This window comes from Carassius gibelio, chromosome A10, assembly GCF_023724105.1.
Source record: "Carassius gibelio isolate Cgi1373 ecotype wild population from Czech Republic chromosome A10, carGib1.2-hapl.c, whole genome shotgun sequence".
Classification (NCBI taxonomy): domain Eukaryota; kingdom Metazoa; phylum Chordata; class Actinopteri; order Cypriniformes; family Cyprinidae; genus Carassius; species Carassius gibelio.
Window position 1 is genome coordinate 10,606,076 of NC_068380.1, and position 21,383 is coordinate 10,627,458.

Here is a 21,383-nt window from a genome sequence, read left to right on the forward strand (position 1 = left end):
CTTTTGCTAACAGAACGAGAGATCGACAAAGAAAGAGAGGACGCACTTCGTCCTCCCACAGACACAGGATGTGCTGCAGGAAATTCAATGGAAGTCATATTCACACACTCTGTCAGCTCCTGTCCACTTCCTGCATAAATGTTACACTTCCATTTCCTCTAACATTAACTCTTCAGACCCTTTAATCAACTGCAACTGACTTGTGGTTGAAAGGCTTTCTTCGTTAACACAAGGAATAAACCGATGAATAAAACGGCATCCACGCCCACGAAGTGACTAAGCACGTGTCATTGAGTCTTTACAGTCAGCGTTTCTAAAGAAAGACATCCTCCTCTTCTCCGCCTTCATGCTGCACCTCTCTCTGGCATGGCCTGAGCCATAGATATAATTGCTAGATGGCTCAACCCCACTCATGTCCGTCTCACAACATCCTAGCAGATGGGACCCAGATTTCAGGCTCCGAATGGGTTGTTTCTGGGCTACAGTGTGCGCTCAGGCCGTTTGCTTTCATATTTGCAGGAAGGATGGACATTCTGGTCATTTTACTCCAGTACTAAACCACCTGATTCTGTCAGCTGGTGCATTGGTTTACACTTAATGTAAACTTACTCTTTTTTTTTTACAAATAGTTTCAAAACTAAATATAAAAGTATACCAAAAAAAAATTTTTTTAAGTATCATATATATATTTTTTTAAGTTATGCAATTTATCTTTTCATGATCGATTATTGCTGTCATTTCCTAGTTCTGCTACTCATATCCTTTCCTAATTGGCAGCAATAGACTAAGGGGGAAAAGGAAATGGCGTCACTCTAAAGTGAGGATTTTCCCTTACTGCGCAATGATGCACCTGGAAGCTGTGTTGTGTAAAGCATAGCGCGGCTCTGTGAGTACTGCATGTTGGAGAAGGCATGTCAGTTCTGGGTGATCCCAGGGATTGATCATAGTGTGGGAATGGCTCCCGAAATGGGCAGACTCCGTCATACCTTCCTCCTGTGTCGCTGGCTCCATGACTTACTCACAGACGTGAGTAAAACACCCCTATTTCTCTCTATACTGTAGCTCAGGCCCCCACACGTTCACTCAGCTCTGCTCTTCATTTCTTGTTCTCTTTCTGGGCCCATTTCCTGTGCAGATGGTGTATGTTAATAAATAGATTGATAAAAGATGTACTTTATTGATTCCTGAAAGCTATCTCTGTGCAAAATCAGCACAGCGGGGCTCTACAAAAAGTTTTTTTCCTTCTTGTCTGGTCAAAAACAAGTTTCCTAAAATTAGTATTTTGCAATATTGGGTGTAAACTGAACATTACATAAACACTTTAGCTGGAAAACAATCTGAATTGGCGATTTATTTGTAATTTTCAATACAGCACAGCATGTTAAAGAACTTTTAAAAATATGAATGAAACATTAAATATATAATATTTTTATTATATAATAAACTTTTTTTTTTTTTTACTTTTAGATAAAATCATTATAGGGCCGCTTGATTCTGGCAAAAATCATAAATCAAAATTATTTTGGTCAATAATATTATTTGAAATAAAGGAAATCAATGAATTTACAGAACTTATAAAAAAAAAAAAAAAACTTTTTAGCAGTGAACTTCCTTGAACTTTAAACCAAACATTTTCAATGTTTGCAAGACACATCGATGTAGATGTTCAATACATGCAAGCTCCATCCTGTGGGCTTCTTGTGGCAAAAAATATCTGAACTCTTCTCAGAAAACCAATTCTGCCATTTTTAATCATGCAAATTTATAGCTGCAACATGCATTATAATTCCCCAATGCCAAGAAATACACTAAACCCTCAACTGCGGCCAAATGCAACTCTTGTACCTCTGTGTGCACTGTCTATGTTTTCAAATGCTCTTTGAGAAGCAGGTGGTTAAAGTTTCTTAATAAAGAACATTCTGGATTATTTACAACTTTACTCTATCTGCATCTGTAGCATGCAGCCAATAACTTGGAATATGACATTAAACTATTGTTTATTCTGCTTTTAGTATCCCAGCAGTCAAAGAATGGCAGGTTGTTATTTCATAACCATGCCTTGTTGTCTTAATCTAATTTGTGTTAGAATAAGCATCTGATCTATGGTATAATGAACTGCAAGTATAACCTTCAAAGTGATGATACCAAGTTTTTGATAAAACATTGTTTCATTGTCCTTTTTGCGGGTATTAGAAGGATATCCTAGACAAGATATTTCGACCATCACTTTCAGAACACCACAAAGCCTTATTGTTTCATTTCCTGTAATATTAAGGTTTTGTGAAAGCGGTGTCTCTTTAACAAATAGAAAAGATTCTCCCATACACCACTGACTATACTCAAACATTGACCCAAACTGCCAATATTTTCCTTTTCTTTCTTTTTTTCTGCGAGCGAGCTGAACTGCCATTTCTGAATCAGCGGAACATGTTACAGTTAGTTCAGTGACAAACAGGAAAAAGAGATCTAAGATTAGCTTTATGATGATCAGCTTACTAAAACCAGCTACAAACCCAAAACAGCAACAGCCAGACAGAGTTCTCCAAGGTTGGTTGGAATAGGTTGTTAGGTCTGCTTCTTAAAGCTTAGAGAACTGGTGCTTACGAAAGAGTGATGAGTTTGTTTCTCCACATCTCTTGTTTCACAAATCTGTTCATGGGCCCAAAGAGGATGCTGCTTCCGGGATAGAATGGATCAATACTGGTTTGAGTTAAGGAAGGTCGTTGGAGCTTCCATTCTGCCTTATCAGTGTAAATGCAGATCTGACATGCAAACATTTCCAAGCACTTAACCGTGAAAGAAATGTCTGAGGCCCCATCCACACTGAGACACGTTTCTGTGAATACGCCCACATTTTTTAACTAATAGGCCACACGGATCCAGCATTTTCAGAAGGTGAAACCGCTATTTTTTGAAACCGGGTCCCAGGGTGGATAAATCTGAAAACGCCATCTTTGCGTTTTTGTGTGGACGGGGCCATTTTCTGAAACAATGACGTCATCAGCCCATGTCTCGCCCCTAGTCAGACACCTCTACATCACGTAACAGCAACAAAAACATGAACACACACTGAATGATTGTCTTTTTATCAACTAACATTAACAAAGATTAATAAATGTATTGTTCCATGTTCGTTTGTGTACCACGCGCAAGGTTTATGCACATAGTCCATGTCTTCTTCTCCATTTTTAGTGTTTCTCTGTGGCAGAATTACAGCGCCACATGCTGGTCTGGCATGTATACTACATCGCTTTGTGGTTTCGTGTGGACGCGGATATTTCTTGAGACGAGGAGAAAAAAAAGATTGGATTGGGGTAAGCACCGGCTTTGTGTGGACGTAGCCGGAGATATCCAACAGTTTGATAACTCTAAATATAAAAATGCTTAAAAGTTTTTAAGCTAATGAAGTAGCTTTTCGGTTATCCTAAAACACATCAATTAAGGCATATCGGTAATAAAAAGAAAAAAAGAATAAAAATGATGGTGATATCGATGACTGATAGGTGGTTTCTTCCTGGAATTCTGAATCACAAAGAATTTAACTGGTCATCATGTCATCATACGTTTAAGAGCAACGGATAACTGACAAGACCACACACTTGAAAAACGTCTCTCACACCCCACGATGAGTGACATATTGCTTGGTTTGAGTGACGGTTGGACAGAAGGCAACCGATCCCAGAGGGCCTAATCTAGTCTGACAGTTTAAACAGGCTTTCACACTGAGGTAGCGAGCCGGTCACAGTGCTGAGGGCAGTTTTGGGGGCACGTTATGCTGAGTTGAGTCTGCTGAAGGTTTCTGATCACAGAAAGAAAAAGAAGCCGTTGCCAGCTCAGAGTTTCCATCCTGTGCACATCAACAGCACTACGTGCAGCCCGACAGAAGCGTTTATGTGGTCCCTCTGATGAGGTCACCAATTTTACAGCGGGAAAAGACAAAAGGCGTTCAGAGCTCCGGCAGGTGTTCTTCTGTGGCTGCTTTAAAACTACAAACCTGAGGTTTTATCGTAACACATGCAGACAAATGTCTCATTCAAATCAACTGAATGCATGGTGACAGCTATGAGAGTTGGAGGAAGGCATGTTTTAATGTTTTTAAAAGAAGCCCCACCCAGGTTTTATTTGAAGAAAAACACACAGCAATACTGTGAAGTATTCATTTCTTTCAAAATCTTGAAAAGAAAAAACATGTTGTGGGTATAAGGATATATTCCGTATGTATTGAGCATGTTTAAGTGCTCTGGCTCAGTTTTGTTTGTTCACAGTCTGCCTTCTGGGATTTCATGCTCAACAGCAGTGAATGGTGACTGGGGCTCAGATGGCCTGCTGATGTGTGTGTGTGTGTGTGTGTGTGTGTGTGTGTGTGTGTGTGTGTGTGTGTGTGTGTATACACAGTATATGAGAAGGAAACAGAGAAAGACAAACACTTCACAATAAATCAAGCAAGCCAGCTAGACTCCTAAAAGCACCACATAGACACAAAAATGCAACAAAGTCCCATATGGACACCCGTGAAACCTCACTAGACAAATCATCATTCCCACTCTGGACTGGACACACACACCCGACTCCCCAAGCACCTCGCTGGAAACATGGCAGGTTTCTGTCCTTTAAAGCACACATCTGCCACAATGGACCTAACCCAGAGCTCAGACGGGGGACTGGACATTGCTAGATGTAGAGTAAACACTGGAAACAAAAGGCTTGTTCTCTCATCTTCCGCTCTTCTCTCGCTCTACAAGTCACCTAACCACTTGAGACACAGCTGTCAAGACTGCTATTGATTTGCTGTTGGGTTGATTTGAATCCATCCTGAAGTTCCACCTGCTGCCCGTGCCAAAAAAATAAATAAAAAACAGCGCCAACACACACTTGCAGTCACTTAGATGGCAAGAAGCTGTCACAAATGGGGCTCTGGTTTCAGAGAAACACATTTTCACTGCCGTGGAAAGTGTGACACTCACCCACTCAGTTCATGAGCACAAAAGCGCCCCATGACACCCTAGATGCAGAACTTAAAGACTGAGAGGTAAAGATGGAGAGATACACCAACAGAGATACAAATGAAACCTCAAAAGCTGATAATTCATTAGATGTTAATTTAAGGAGGCATCCCATATTTAAGCTTTTCCAGATGAGATCAGCAAAGGTTGAACCCCAAATTTCAGGGGGCTGGGGCACAAAGAGACAATCATAAAGACAAAAGGGTGATGTGTGTTTTAAGTACAGATGGGTGCTGCATCTGAAATCAGCTCACTGCATTATAATAAGGCCAGAAATAGTGTTGTCAAAAGACCCAGTACTTCGGTACCAAGTCGGTACTAAAAAAAATGCTCCCATTAAAATGCTCAGTTTACTGTGACAGTAATCTACTAAACCTTGAAACTCAAGAGAGTTCAAATTTGCCATTAAGGGATGCAATAATATTAATATCTGTTAGATAAACTGATTATACTTTAAATAACTGATATTTAAATTCTAACTAAACATTTTTTTTTTTAAACTGGTCAACAATTTTTTTTAAATAATGCATTAAAGAAAAAAAAGTTTTTGCTAATGACCAACCCTTGATTTATGAACTGCATTCATTTCTAGGAGCATTTGTCTACTTGCGTATACAAGTATTCTGACCTAAATGTGTTTGTGTTCACAGAAAAAGGATAATTGTGGAAGGGAAACACAAGAACAGGATGTTATGGGGCACTTCCTCCTTAAGTTTTCCTCCAGATGACTGAAAAGAGGGTTAAATGGCACAGTACAGCAAAACCCGAGTGAGCAAAAATCATAACAGATACCTGCACTCATTGCCACTGATTTGCAATGTAAAGATATCCTGTCTTGTAAGAGTGTGTGTATGTGTGTGTTTGCCCTTCCTCTTGAGGTCATATATTCCAATGTTTTTCCTTTCCGGTTTTCACCCCAGCCTTTCTTTCAAACCACTTCCTTTAAAGTCTGGATAAGTTTTGGGACCTTGACTGAATTCCCATACAGTTGAAGTACAGAGAACATAGACACTGAATTTAGTCCTTTCCATTGAAGCCAGTTCAAAGCAGTAAACAGTGGTATCTCCTAGAGGTCTAAGGCTCTGAATCGGAATTCCTTATTAATGAAGCTTTTTTCCATCATTAACCAGGCACCAGATGAACCCCATCATCACACTGCAGAGCAGACGGTGCGGTAACTGAGGCGTGGTGGGGTGGGGGAGCTGGGATACGTGGTGTGCCATCTGATTGCTGGTAGACTGAGTGCTGCTAATTGCGCTTTTACCCAAATGTAGACCGCTCATTAATCACAGCGATTGGGCTTCATTTGACAAGGCAATTTAAGAGAAATAAATAAAAACATGAACCCAATAACAGGACAACTGTACTGAGCCCCTATTGCAGGACAAACATGTTACACAATGGGATAAAGGAGCAGGAAAACATTAAAGAGTGACCAGAGAGCAGGGAGACCCCTAATTGAGTAGAACATCTGGCTCTGTTCCACTGTTATTTGGCTATTTGAACTTCATTGTTCCAGTGTTGTGATGGATGCAGCTGGAGAAGGCTGTGATTGGGGGGTGGAGAGGGGCCCATTTGGTCTGCAGCCTCCGAGATGAGGGGAGGGTATATTTTCCTTTCATTCTCCATGGGAGGGCATTCACTTACTCTGTAAATAACTCCAATTAACTCCAGTAAAGGGGTGACATGCCCTGCTGCAGTCCATCATGTGCCATGCGCCAGGTCTGCAGTCAATAATTACTTTGTATACTTGAGCAATAAGGTATGAGGTTGCGCTATGTTAAAACTAGGGATGCACCCATATTAAAACATTAATCATAAGAAGAAAAGCTTTTTGAGCATTATTGACTTTAATGATTTAATAGCTGCTTAAAATTCAGCTTTGTCACAGGAATAAATCAAAGTTTACAATACATTACATTTAATTTAGTTTTAATTTTAATAATGTCTTGACTATTTAGGAGCAATTTAATGCAGCTTTAATGAGCATAAGAGACTTGTCTTATCAACCCCAAACATTTAAATAAAATAAATGTAAAAAAAAATCTAATTTTGACCAATATGGCTTCAATATAATATGCATCCCTAATTAAAATGTTTTCATTAATCAAACTTATTAAATGGCACCTTTCAACAAGACAATATAGTCTTAGACAGGTAAACAACAAAATGGTATTTCCAATCAGATTCCTGGAGTATTTTATAAGAATATTTTATTTTATATGAGAAAAAAGAGCCTGATATATAATGCAGTTATTACTTTGTAACAAAGAAATAATTTGATGCATAGTGAAAAGTCTTTCTGACCAGAATCGGTTGGAGAATGGGTAATTGTGCTCATTCACCAAAAACCTAACCTATAATTAGTTTCTCCTAGGGAAGTAGAAATCGCTGAACATTAACTTCTGCTTGCGCAGAACAAATAGCAGAGTTAACCTTTTAAAAGATGCTCTCTGCAATGTGCTTAAGGTCAAAAAAGGCACGCCGGTCTCTCAGTTCCTCTACCTAGCAGTTTCAAATCCACAGCTCCGTTTCCATCAAGGTCTGCACTTTCACTTCAGCTTTTCATCACCAGCTCAGACAGAGTCTTGAGATAAAGCTACATCAGAGACCGTTTCCATCAAATCTGCTGCTGCATCAGTTCAGTCTGTTTCAGGGCAAGCGTTCAGTCCAAGCATCATCATGTGACGTTCCTGTTGCCCCCTGTACTGTAACATGTTGATCAGTTCTGTTTATTCACAGCAGACGGCAAAAAAGTCTGTTTCAACAACTACAGGATTGTGTTTATCCTGCACGGAGGACATCTGCACGGAGAACATAATTGCTTGTGGTCAAACACGAATGAGGGATGGTTATTCAGAGAAGGCGGTAAACATCCTGTGCTTTAAGGAAATAAAAAATTTCAAACATCACATCATGGTGCTAACACCTACACTGGTTTACAGGTGCTAGAGAAGAGTAGAGGTGCAAGATGGGAAGAAAATTCAATTTTAGCACCTTTGCGGAAGGCAAAAACTTCCCCAAATGTTCCATAGCTGTTAATCGGCTTTGAACCGAGCAGGCTGAGTAAGGAGATTTAAACAGACGGCTGCCACTTGTGAGCAAGTGCAGTTTATTACCTTTCTCAGAGGGGAACTGGATCTCTTGAAGGACTCTCAGAACTTAAAAAAAAAAACGTCGTTCTGGGATGTGATGAGGCTGGAAGAGGAAGAGTAAGGAATGGCGTTCGTACACTGCAATTTCACAGTCAGTGTAAATGCAAAACAGCTCCAAGGACCGTCCCCACTGTCTGTGGCCTGCTTAAAGGCCAAACCTCAGAGATATTTTCTTTTGCGAGTTTGAGAACAGTGCATCTGAAGTCTCTATCTCTGTCGACAGCAGGCTCTCTGTCATCAGCTCACACCTCAAAGCCACAGGAACATTAAAACATCTGCCGATCTTCTCATCATGCATGATGACTGAGAAGCAAGCGCGTCAATGAGGCCAAGTCTGAGGCTTCAGCAAAGTTTGGCGTGTACTGTATGGCTCCGTGCTACTCTACACAATGCTTTCCATCTCTGTCACCAAAAAAGACACGGAGGAGAAAAAGCATGAGAGATCCAACACTCCAAGTCTTACAATTGCCACCTCAGCCCCAGATACAACAAAGCTTGCCATTCTCGACTTGATTCAATACATCCGGCCTATTCATCTCTGTTCCAGACCACCGTTTTGTCCACCTTTTAACGTCAATACTAATAGATAGTTCTGCATTTACATCTGTAAGAGGGAACTCAGAACCTCAGCGATCCTCTGATCATTTTCAAACAGGGCTGACTAGGCTAGAATACAGCACCAAGTCTGAAGATGGGTGTCTGTATCATCACCACATTGATGATTTTTTATAATTATTAAAAAATTGCGCAGTTAATGAAACAAAGTAAGACCACGTTCATCCCCCCGCCCACTGTTCCATCAGTGGCTTTATGGTTAATTTTTTTTCTTTTTCTGTTGTTGTTATAATTTGCCCACAGCTGTGCAACGATGTAAACACAGAAAAATAGTCACACAGATTTGGTGAAGAATAAAATAGTATAGTAAAAAAAAAAAAGATACTTAAAGGGGTTAAAAAATTAAATGTTTTAAAACTCTTCACTTATGCATATTTATGGACTGAATAAAAATGACACAACAAAACTAGGCATTATAAGTTATTTAGGAACTGTTTTGTCCTCCAAGTTGATGCCAGAGATGATATACAAGGCGGGAGTGTGCTGGGGTAGACAGACAGAAAAAGAGAGCCCCGTTGTTGGTCTCATGAGTTGCAGTATAATTACTATAGCACATGCGGGGCCTCTATGAAGATGCCTGGCTGCAGGCCGGGGACCAGCTTTTGTACTGATGTCTCCCCGCAGCCCCACTGCACTATGAATGAACTCTCCTTGCTTTTCCACATGGCTCTATCCTGTTTCCCTCCTCTCTTATTGCCTCTTCTGTCCTTTCTACGCATCTCGTTCAGTGAGATAAATAATAAGGAATGTTTCTGCTGGCCTAAACAGGACTTTCACTTGCCCTGTCAAAATTTCCAAACATTTATTCCAATGTATTATATTCAAATGTATATTACGTATCGATATTATGTCCTATTAAATGATATATTCCAAATGGTAATATACTGTATACTATTAAACATCTATATGCATGTATGTGTGTATATATATATATATATAGAGAAAGAGAGAGAGAGAGAGAGAGAGAGAGAGAGAGAGACAGAGATAGAGAGATTGATATAGATATATATATAGATATAATGTATTTATATTTAAATTTTTATTGTCAATTATTATTTCCATTATAACTATTGCTTGCAAGATCAAAAAACTCATCTGTGTGAGCCAGCCAGATGTTACCGTGGCGACATATTTAAATTAGCAGAATCTTCAATGTGAGAAAACCAAACGTTTCCATTAACAAACCACAAAAAAATTATACATGATCATCAATTATATGAACCCCTGACAGCACAGCACTAGCCTGACTATTGACAGTTCCATCAGCTAGCAATGGAACATCAAACCATCCTTATTTTTAAGCCCTGCACTCATCTCAATTTCTTGACCTTTTTGTCTTCCCTCCCTTCCTCTCTGTAATCTGCAAAAAGACACATTTCTACCCCCCTTTGTGTGGGACAGGGAACCAAAGGCTGGAAGGCAAGGTAGAGGATCTCTCTCCGGAGATTTAAAACAGGAGTGACACAGCAGATGTGGAGGAGCTGTCAGCCAGAGCGAGCTTCATAGCTTCTGGATACGACAGCGTGCCAGGACGGCCTGTCAGCTGGTGCCCGCAGGCTAACAAATGCTGCTTTTACTTCTCCATCACCCCCAAAAAATGTCATTTCAGTCATCTTCTGACCCCTGCAGGATCTGGGGAGACTGGGATCGAAAGCATTACTGAAATGAAACTCTTCTGCCAAAACCCGAGCCAGAGTTGCCAATCAAAAGCACTGGGATATAAACCAACAGCTGAAACACTATTATCTGCTGGCAGTATCAAACGCCTTATGATAGGTTTTCAACTGTGCAGTATTTTCCCAAATAGTCAGTGGCCTAAATACAGTTTAATTGATGTGAGGCTACACTCTAAACCAGATGCTGGGAATGTTACGCTTGGCTGTCAGTAAAGCAGAATGCTAAGATTTTCCTCTGTAGTCAAGGGCCGTGTTTCATGTCTGAAAAGCACAGGCTGACCCAGAGCTCCAATTCCCCTTAGGGAGAGTGTTCTGCTTGTGTCAGCTTATGCCCGGGACACACTTACTCTGTTAATAATCTCTCTCACTTTGTTCTCGTCCAGTGCAGAGTCTGCCCAGCCCACCAAGGGTTTAGATCCAGAGGGGTCAGTCTCTTTCATTAGCGCTGCAGTTCTTGATCGGAGTTGGATTTCCATGATAATTAGCCACGACTCAAACTGACACCAAAGAAAACCCAGCAAACAGACCAGCCATGTGACCTGAGCTCTCTTATGTCTATGTCCATCCAACAGGACAAGCAACAGATCAGTGTCAAAAGAAAGACTGTATGAGTAATGAGACTGGCAACCGTGATAACGCTCGAAGATGATCTTAAAAAAAACATCTGCTGGTGTTAAAACAGATATCACACGCAGGATGCACATAGAACAAAAGTGAGATGTCCTTTTGTCTCACTTTGAAATGAATAAAACACTAGCCAAACCACTTGTGAAACAGAGCATAAGTGAAATAAAAAGCATCCTACCTGTCTTGTGACTGTTCTTCATACATTCTCTCCTTGGCTTCCTTAAAGAGGCGAATTGCTCTTTTGGATTTCTTCATCAGGCTGTCGATGTACACTTTGAAATAGTCATTCTCACTTAGCTGAGTAAGTCTCTGATTCTCTTCATATTTGCACAGAATCAGCCTCAGGTGCTGGTAAGTGTCAGGTAAAATATCCAGGATGTACGGAGGACTGTTCTTCAGCTGTAGTCTAGGGTTCTGACATAACCTCACCTAAAAATAAAGAAAAAGCACACTCACATCAACTCCTCTTCACTGACAACAAAGTAAACAGCAATTTTCAATGAACAATTTATTTAAAAATAGATAATAATTCAAACGTTAGGTGGTATTTCTGACAAACCTTTTATTAAAATATAGAACTGACAGATGCATGGGAAATAAATCACATAAGATATAGCATAAATGTATACATTAAATATATAAATAATACTTTTTCAGTCACAAAAGGAGTGCATATATTAAATAAATATATTATAAATATTTTTTCTTTGATGCATTTTTAGATATAAAACCCGTCAATATATAAAACAAGGGTGCTCAAAATAAACATTTCCTTTTTTATACACAAACACACATAAATGCCTTTATATATTACTCAAACATTGAAAAATTGCAAAGGACTGCAGATAGAGAAAATTAAGCTAACTGGATGGATTTCAATAACCAACAAATTACTTGAGTTTGCCGTCAGACAGCAAACAGTTTGCTACTATGTATCTAACAAACGCTTCCAAACAACCAACTTCATGGAAACCTTTCTCATTGAGAACTGTTGTGTCATCGGCAGCAAGACTGTAAACATACTCAGGACACTTACTACTTTGTCCATGAGTTTCCATGTCTTCTCTACGGTCCGGCGGTCCGCAGCCGCCTGCTTGGGGGGTCCAACAGCGTCCTGGATGGCGTCAATAATGCCTAAAATACGGCCTTTTCGATTGTTAGGTGGGCGTCCACTGAGAGCAGTTGCCATTTTCTGCACACTGTAACACACACAAAAAAAATGTTTTGCTGCTGAAGGAAACAAAACAAATGTGGACAGATATGTGACAGTATAAAACCTTTGGTTTTATATCGGTCCAGCGTTTAGTACTAAGTCAAGACTAGACAAGAGAAAAACTTGAACTTTGTAACTAAGGAATAGCAAACCCATCATCCAATTTAATTTAATTCCACTGGTTACATTTGTGACATTAGTTAGAATAAACCATGTATAATACAATACACAAAGGCACCTATCATATACGTGTACAGGTTCCAATAATCATTAAAGTACAAGATTCTGTCTCATACAAATCATGGTCATTATCCATGTAAACATGTCAGTGGTCACTTTTGAATGAGTAACTGATTAAATCACATTCTAAAAGTTTTTAAAAACTTTTTATAGGAAAGCACACAGTTTGTTTAATTAGGTTGTCTATGCAGTAAAATACATGTGAATAATTTGGGATTAAACGGTTTAAAAAACACCCTGCAAAAAGGGTTACAGTGTTGCACTATTTAAAAGTGAATGGAACAAAATGCGTTGTAGCACGAAATGCAACTTGATGTTCAAAACCATGCCAACTCATTAGACAAAGCAAGTATCTTAAATTCATTGTAAATTGCGGCAAACTGCTCTTTTGTATCATCTATAAACTCCAGACTTACTGCGGCAAAAGGAAAACAGTGTAGCTGCCAAGACAGGGAATGTCAGAGTTCCTGAGTTGAAGCTTTAGGGAGGTCCCCACAACAAATACAACAAAAGCAACAAAAACACAACCCAGATACCAGGAAACTGTTACATCTCTGCCCAGATGTTCAGAAACTTGAAGCGGCTTTTCCGTATCCTCACGTAGAAACCGCTTAAACGCAACACAATCCCGCTTTACTCGCTGTCTGATATGGTCGTGTCACTGCTCGCTTGAAAATCACTACTGGAACAAGAAGCAGCGAAAGCAACAGGGAGGAGCCGAGTGGGCGGAGCCAATGAAGCAATCGCTCTCACGTGGCCAATCAGAATGCGGGAACGTTCTCGGCGGTGATGGAGTCCTCCAATCGCCAATTAGAGTCGAGACTTTAACCGCATACTTAATATTTCCGCAAATGAGGAGGCAATGAAATCGTGCAGAGCGATTTGTAGGTTGTTCCTATTATGCAAATTGTACATTCAGTCGTCTTCACTTTCTCCGATGGAAACAAGTACTATGGCAAGCCGTGTTTGCATTTATTCCTTAAAAATACCTACATTTACATTTACATTTACATTTATTCATTTAGCTGACGCCTTTATCCAAAGCGACTTACAATTGCTATATATGTCAGAGGTCGCACGCCTCTGGAGCAACTAGAGGTTAAGTGTCTTGCTCAGGGACACATTGGTGTCAACCAGTGGATTCGAACCCAGGTCTCTCCGACCAATGGCATGCATCTTATCCACTGCGCCAACACCACCCCGTAATACCTAAATATTGTGCTGTATGTATGTATGCTAATTACTCTTTCATTACTAGTACCTAATCCAATAGTGACTAGTATATATATATATATATATATATATATATATATATATATATATATATATATATATATATATATATATATATATATATATATATATATATATATATATATATATATATATATATATATAGTATTATTGAATATATACATTTATTTTGATAGCAACTAACTTCTATTCATTCACTCACTAACTTTATAATCCATTGTTACTGATAATGATACTGGTGGCAAATGGAATAGATGCCAGTATCTAATAAATATCTATTTATACTGAAATGGATGCTAATGACTGTAAAGTAAGTTCTAGTACCATAGATAAGCTAGAATAAGAAGTAACTGGGATACTACTAAGATGAAATTTCAATTACAAAAGTTTGTGATTTGTTACTAGTAACATTAGAATCGTTGAATTGGAGAAGTGATAAGTAGCAATGTAATAATTACTAGAATCTAATGACTAATTTAATCAAATAAGTAGGCTAAGTAGGCCAAACGTAATGTAAAAATTTATATTACTTTACTAGTTACTTTAAAAGAATAGATGTTAAATTGGCTTTCCACAGGTCATGTTTAGCTGCCCTCTATCCACATGGGCCATTGGCTGAACATTTTGTCTCAATCGTTTAATTAGGAATGTCTTGCTCTTTTTCTTCTGCATATTCTGTCTTCATCTCCTTCAGTTCATCTTCCTCATGTTTGTATTCTTAGATGGACATTCACAGTCATGGAAAACCTGGATATATCTGGTATTTCAACATTTTGAGTCTGGAAAAGTTAACTCATCCAAAGCTGTGTACGTTAAGACTTGTTTTGTTTGTGAATGGTTCATATTTTTGAAAGGGTTCTTTGATAAAAAGACTTTCATACTATTTCATCATAATGTCACAGTCTGGCTTTGAATTTATGATCTTTTTTCAGGTGCATCATATCCTATTTTGTACTTAGAAACAATATAGGGCATTTCCAACAACCAGCAATCTTTTAGATTGGTATTTCACCCATCCCATCCCACCTAGACCAGCTACATATGGATTTCATATACTACCCTTTAACTGACTATACACTGAACTCATTGTTAAATCTTACAGTTACAGTGCAAGCATGAGTGATTCTATACAGAACCTCTGTGAAATATGAAACTGTGAGGTCAAACCACTACAAAAAAAAAAAAAAAAACAAAAAAAACATTATGGTATAGGCACTCAAAAGAGAAACAGGAAGTAGCAAAAACAATGAAACATCTTTGCACCTGAAGACACAACCGAATTTGCAGACACTACAAAGTAGACTGGTTTATTCAGATATTAACACGATGTGAATAAGGGATTAGTAAAGGAGTTCAGAAATTTAAGACATGACTAATTTAACTGAGAATGGATGCAGGGCTTCAATGTATCCAGAAAATGCTCAGACATGTCTGGTTTAAATGAAGCTATTTATGTGGTTAGTAAATAACCCCTCTACTTTGTCAGAAAATCACAGAGAATAATCAGCCGCTTTCAAAGAATCAAAGAAGATTTTATATCTGCCTTTTTTGTATATATGGCAAATTTGAAATTTTAAACTTGCCCCCATCTGCAGCAAAGCCCCATAGATGATGTTTGTAATGAGAATGGAGGTCCCTGGGGCCTTGACCAGGAGGTCACACAATACAGCGCAGCGCTTATTAAAGCACAACACTCTCAGTTCCACTTCCATGACACTACTCACACACACACACACACACAGGATATGTGATCCAATATCTCCAGGGCATATCTTTCTCCAAAGAAAGGAGAGCAGACAAGATGAACAATCATATCATTACAGGGGCTGATGTTGATACACACACACACACACATAAATATATATATATATATATATATATATATATATATATATATATATATATATATATATATATATATATATATATATATATGTGTGTGTGTGTGTGTGTGTGTGTGTGTGTGTGTCAACATTAGCATTATATATATATAATTAATTAAAACTCAGAACGGCACAACATGATTTAAAAGTTATTGTCAAGTTATTCTTGTAATGTCAGCATAACTGATTCCCTCTCAAAAGTATCAAATGGTCTGCACAATATCTTGCTTCTCTGTTAGAATGTGACCCTGCTTCCGATTTACCTTTTCCTGACCTGTGGAGGTCAAGTATGTGATAATAGTTTGGGGGGTGGGGGGCAAAAGACCCCAAAGTAAGTGTTTTTGGCCAGTCAATAACCCCCTACATTAACTTAAACAATTAATAAAAACATACAAACAAAGAGTAACGATCACTTAAGTAATAGTTTATTAAAGTTGCATCTGTCTCAATCAAAAGAATAACGTACCTTGCGATGTGTAGCAGAGTGGTTTTGGCACAATATGCTGACTGAAGTGATGAAAAATATAATTGACATGTTTCTGAGTCATTATTTCTCTGTTATGACTAAGCACACTTATTATTTCAGAGCAAGCCGTCTTTCAGGATGTCTGTGGCCTGTTAATAGTGTGCTAAACGTAACAGTCACAGACTGCATTGCACTCAACAGGATTCACAATGAAGGTGTGGTGGTTCACTGTGAAATGTCAGGATTATCTGGAATTGGCATGTCTCTTTGTTTCGATAACGATATTGTTTCTGGCAACTGGGCGCAGTGATGTCATCAAGTATTGCAAAATAATTCCCTGGATGTTTGCTCACATGTAAAATTATGAAACTATGTTGCCATAAGGCATAAGAATTTAATCTGCTTTCTATAAAGGAAGTTGTATAACATTGAGCCAATTAAATCAGGGAGTTATCATGTGTGCCATTGCATGTTCAGGAAATGTAAAAAGGCTTTATCATGTCCACGGGAATAACCAGGGGTGTGATTCGCTTCAGAGTGGCCTCAAAGTAAAGATGCCTATCAATATTTAAACTATACATCCTATGTCATCTGCTGGAATCTCTCCTGAACATGCGTACGACATTTAATGGAAGCTAGACATTACGGTTGATTAAGTTTTAAACGTATATTTTCTTACACAAATGCATTCCTTGGCTTCCGAAGGCTTTTATTCACCCCCAGAGATGTGTGGAGTACTTTTGATGAGGGATGCATTTTTTTTGGGCTCGAAAATCTCGACCCCCATTCACTGCCATTACAAATCTTGGAAGAGCCAGGACATATAATAATAAAACTCTTATTGTATTTGTCTGAAAGAAGAAAGTCATAGAAGTATTGTTCATTCTAAGTTCATCTTAGTTAACTAATGTTAACAAATGAAATTTCATTGTAAAGTGTTATCCTGATTTGTAACTGGTCCAAGCCCATTTAGACTGGTTTAGATGATTTAGAAACTACAATATCAGCTGGCATGCAGCAAAACAAGATCCAGTTTGTTTTTGGAACCTGATAGCTGGCTTCTTATTGGTCTAAGATGGTCTACCAGCCCAGTCAGGTCCATGCCAGCTGGCATTTCAAATCTAAACTATGTTGAACCAGCTTGGACCAGCTGCAATGTTCTAAATCACTAAAGCTGGATTTTCCAACAGGGCTTTCGCATTTTGATTTGAACTCCCAGGATACTGGCTCTTTTCTGATTCCCACTGTGAGATATAAAGTTTGTTCTGGTAATGGTATAGTAAACAAAGACCTCAGCAAACAAACACAAATATCCGGCCCCGACAGTCCAAGGCCTGCCAGGACAGGAAATTGTTACCCACTATTTTTCTCTGACAATAGAGTTTCCTGAGGCTGCAACCAATAGCTATGCTAAAATTAACTTTACATTAATGGTAGACACACAGATTTAATATAAAACATAAAATAACCATTGATATACATGTACCTTTCAGCAGTCTTGGTCTGAACTGTCTTTTCGCTGAAATATCTTTCTGTCGTTCTTCTTGGTTAGTGTCAGGCTGTGTATCCACAGCGATGCCCATGGCAACAGAGCTATATAAAGATTCATGAAAGGCTGTGGCGCTCAGATAAGACATAAGAGTCCTGTCGGCGAGGAAACAGCTAAAGATGAGAAACAATCCAGTCAACCAGAAAACCACACAACCTCTAATCTGTACTGCACTGGTCTTTGGGTTACTTTGTACTAAACTTGTTCACCCGCACACACACATAAACAGATATGCACACGTCTACACACAGGCCTCGCTCTGTGGCCTCTCAATGAGGTCACATAACTACACCATCATTGCCATCGTCGTTATGGTCATCTTCATCATCATGTCCTGTCTACATTTTCAAGCCCTGATTCATGTCTGCTTCAAGAAATTTCAGCTAAAAAAAAAATTTACTCACCCTCATTTGACTTTCTTCTGTCTGTTGAACAAAAAAGGAGAATTTGAAAGCATTGTGCTGGTCGCTTGTTTAATTACAATTATAATAAAGGCTTTTAAGCTTCAAAAAGAACACAAAAACACTGAAAAAAATATATAATCAAAATGGTTTGTACTGATTTTCACATAAAAAACACAGTCTGATTGAACATACTTATAAGTAATCTAGCCTCTATGGGGCGAAAGTTACTTTCAAATGTCTTTGTTAATTAACCGGACGTGTTATTGTTCAAATAAGTGAATAAACTTAGGAGCTTCCGAAGTCACATCCTGTCTAAGTACATACTACATTTGATGATGAACGAACTTTAGATTTTTTAAGATATGTTCTATATAGTTCTATATAGTTTGAGTGTGTGTTTTATGAATGAAATCTGGACGCACTACACTACCATTCAAAACACCTCTTCTATGGCCTCATGGGATAGGGAAGTGTCCACTGGATGCACACTTCAGAACCCTGGCAGAAGTCACTTACTGGTACTTTTCACTTACTTTTTTATGAATTCAGACATACTATTCTTTTCACATGCCGGTCTTTTTTTTCTTTTTCTTTTTTTGCAATTCAATTAAAAAAGTTCTTCACTGTCTTCAACCTGTAAAATCTTTATTTTAAAAAGTGACAATATCAGACATGGGACCACACTAACCATAACTCCTTCCCTGTGTTTTGAGCTCCAGATATTTTTCTCCCAATTTACCTAAACTGAACATTTGACCTGGACAGGAAGTGGCAATGACGTTGTTAGGATGTGTGGGCTGCGGACCCTTACATCACTCGCGTAATATTTATCCCACTCTTCTCCTGAAATCACAGAAACACAGAGAGCCAGAAGAATGCGAACACTCAGGAAATGGCATCTGTGAAGAGGTGGAGGAGGAGGAGGAGGAGGAGGAGGAGGAGGGCCTGCTGTGCTCCATCGTCCTTAAAAGGAAGCAGCACTCCATTCCCAAACACAGAGCTCCGGATCCTCTGTTGTGAAATGTGACACCCTCGCAGTCTGTGCTCCACACGACACAGCTCCACTTGACCAATTTCTAGAATGTTTTCCAGTTGTCACTAGTTGAAGGACTAGTTAAGAGCCAAAGATTCAAGTTCAAATGAAGTTGTATATAGTAAAAAGTATTATTTTGGTACTTTTGTAGAATATAGATTTGCCTATAGTTTGATTTCAATTGAAGATTGATGTTAGCTATTGCCAAGCTAAAAACACAAAAGTACAAAATAACACATAGCACAAACAAATATCGGGTAACATAGTCAATCATGAATGGAAAAACATAGTTTTTTAAGTGGGTTCTTGTCAGTAGGCAAGATCTAATACTTTCAACGCCAAATATAAGCAATAGTAATAGCAATGCTTGGTCCACTTGTTATTACCTAAAACTATATATATATATATTGTATTGTCTGTTCCAGACCGTTTTAATATACTGAGTATTTATATGTTTTAAACCCAAATGACCCATGTTGTTTTCACAGTACATCACAGCAGCATCCATCTGTGACCCGCCTACAGGCTCAAATACATTATAAAATAGCCCATTACTTCTAAATTATATAGTTTTTTTGTGTAAAATCATAACAACATTACAAATTAACCCTTATAAAATAATAAAAAATGCAGTTCATGGCCTATTTAAAACAATAGAAACATAAGGTACAGTACCTCAGAGGTGTGATTTTAATATAAGCCAGATGCTTCAATTTTATTATCAGATTACTAAATTTAGTTGAGCAAGTGCCAGTGATTTATACACACTTACAATTTCCTCAAACAACTGATGAAACCCGTTGAAATAACCAACGCTCCCTTTTATACAAAGAGATACTTTAGCTAAATCTGGGAAGGAGGGGAGAGCTTGAAGGCACGGAGTATGTGCACAAACTACTTTTTCTTAGTGCCTTAGTGAAGGATGTAGACCTTGACGTCTTTATTTCTCTGTTTTAGAAAACAAATCAAGCTTTTTGAGTTTGCCCGTTGACATTAATTTACACAGCCCAAAGCAAACAGCTGAAACAGAAGCATGCAAACTGAAGCAGTGTGTTGTAACTCGATGTGACAGGGTTTGATTGTTCTAGTCATACAAATAGCCACTTCAGTTGACATATTTTGGTCAAGCTGAGGTAAGTGCATAGGCCAAGTTCAACGACAAGCATATCGAACCTGATTCCTTTAAAACAAGGCCCACTCAACAGGTCTCCCCACAGAGCCACAGTTCAAAGCAGTGATGTTCAACCCTCAGGAAAAAGAGCAGACGAATGTCTCCTTGTGTCCAAATACATTGTAACACATGTGCTGTAATTTTCAACTCCTCTTCAAAACCAAAGCAATACTTTTCACAGACAGTCTAGCTTTAGCTTTTAGCCTTCATGCTACATACTTAGCGCATAAGGCCCATCAGCTACAGAGTTCCAGAAGACTGTTTAAACATCAAGGATAAAGTTGAAACCTCAGCATGGGAAATACAGCAAACTGCGGCTGGCTGCCGGAGATGGGATATTAATACTGTAGATTGAAACTGTCAAAGATAATAAGGTTGTTGAGGAGGCCAAGCGTTCTATCCAGCCTGTCATTGAGGAAATTATAGTTTATTCAAGTATATTTTAAGAGTGATTACCATACTGGATTACACCAAAATGATGTGGGTCACATGTGTGCGTATTAGCCATGTTATCTCATCTGCTACACTTCCACGTTTGTGGGAAAGGCTAAGTGTAGGATGACGGCTTCATCCGAGGAGAGCTCCTTCAAACCTGTCAGAGCTCAAATATTCTGTCTCCACCCACACAGATCCCAGATGGATTAAACCCACAGGCCCACTGGGGACCAGACCAGCACGGGGCCCCCGATGAGCTGCAGTACCTTCATATTTACTAGACCTGCGGCATTAATAAAAAATACAGATGCATCCCAAATTGCTTACTCTCTGAGTAGGTATTCAGTAAGTAAGTATTCTGAGCTTCTCATTGGGTAATATGACTTTGCTTAGTCATCCAGGATCATTTGTTTATGATATTTCAGATTTATTAATATAAGATATATATATAACAATATATATATATATATATATATATATATATATATATATATATATATATATATATATATATATATATATATATTATATTAATATATAACCATACATATATATGAACAAATGTATCATGAATATGAAGCAGCACAAGTGTTCAAGATTGATAATAATAAATGTTTCTTGAGCACCAACATGTCCCATACATGTAACAGTAATAATAT

At 38.5% G+C, this 21,383-nt stretch overlaps 1 protein-coding gene across 2 annotated transcripts in view; it reads right to left on the bottom strand.

The window, feature by feature from the left end:
• LOC128021131 (E3 ubiquitin-protein ligase CBL-B) overlaps positions 1 to 13,208 on the bottom strand; it is a 55,346-nt gene extending 42,138 nt beyond the window's left edge. The window contains exons 1-3 of one of the 2 annotated variants that reach the window (XM_052608105.1): positions 12,946 to 13,208; positions 12,113 to 12,275; positions 11,255 to 11,505 (exon numbers count right to left, since the gene is read on the bottom strand). In XM_052608105.1, the coding sequence (XP_052464065.1) occupies positions 11,255 to 11,505; positions 12,113 to 12,265 (404 nt within the window). In that variant the 5' untranslated portion in view covers positions 12,266 to 12,275; positions 12,946 to 13,208. The remainder of the gene's footprint in view (positions 1 to 11,254; positions 11,506 to 12,112; positions 12,276 to 12,945) is intronic. The other variant, XM_052608106.1, reaches the window with a different exon arrangement.
• Between the last annotated feature and the right edge of the window lie 8,175 nt (positions 13,209 to 21,383).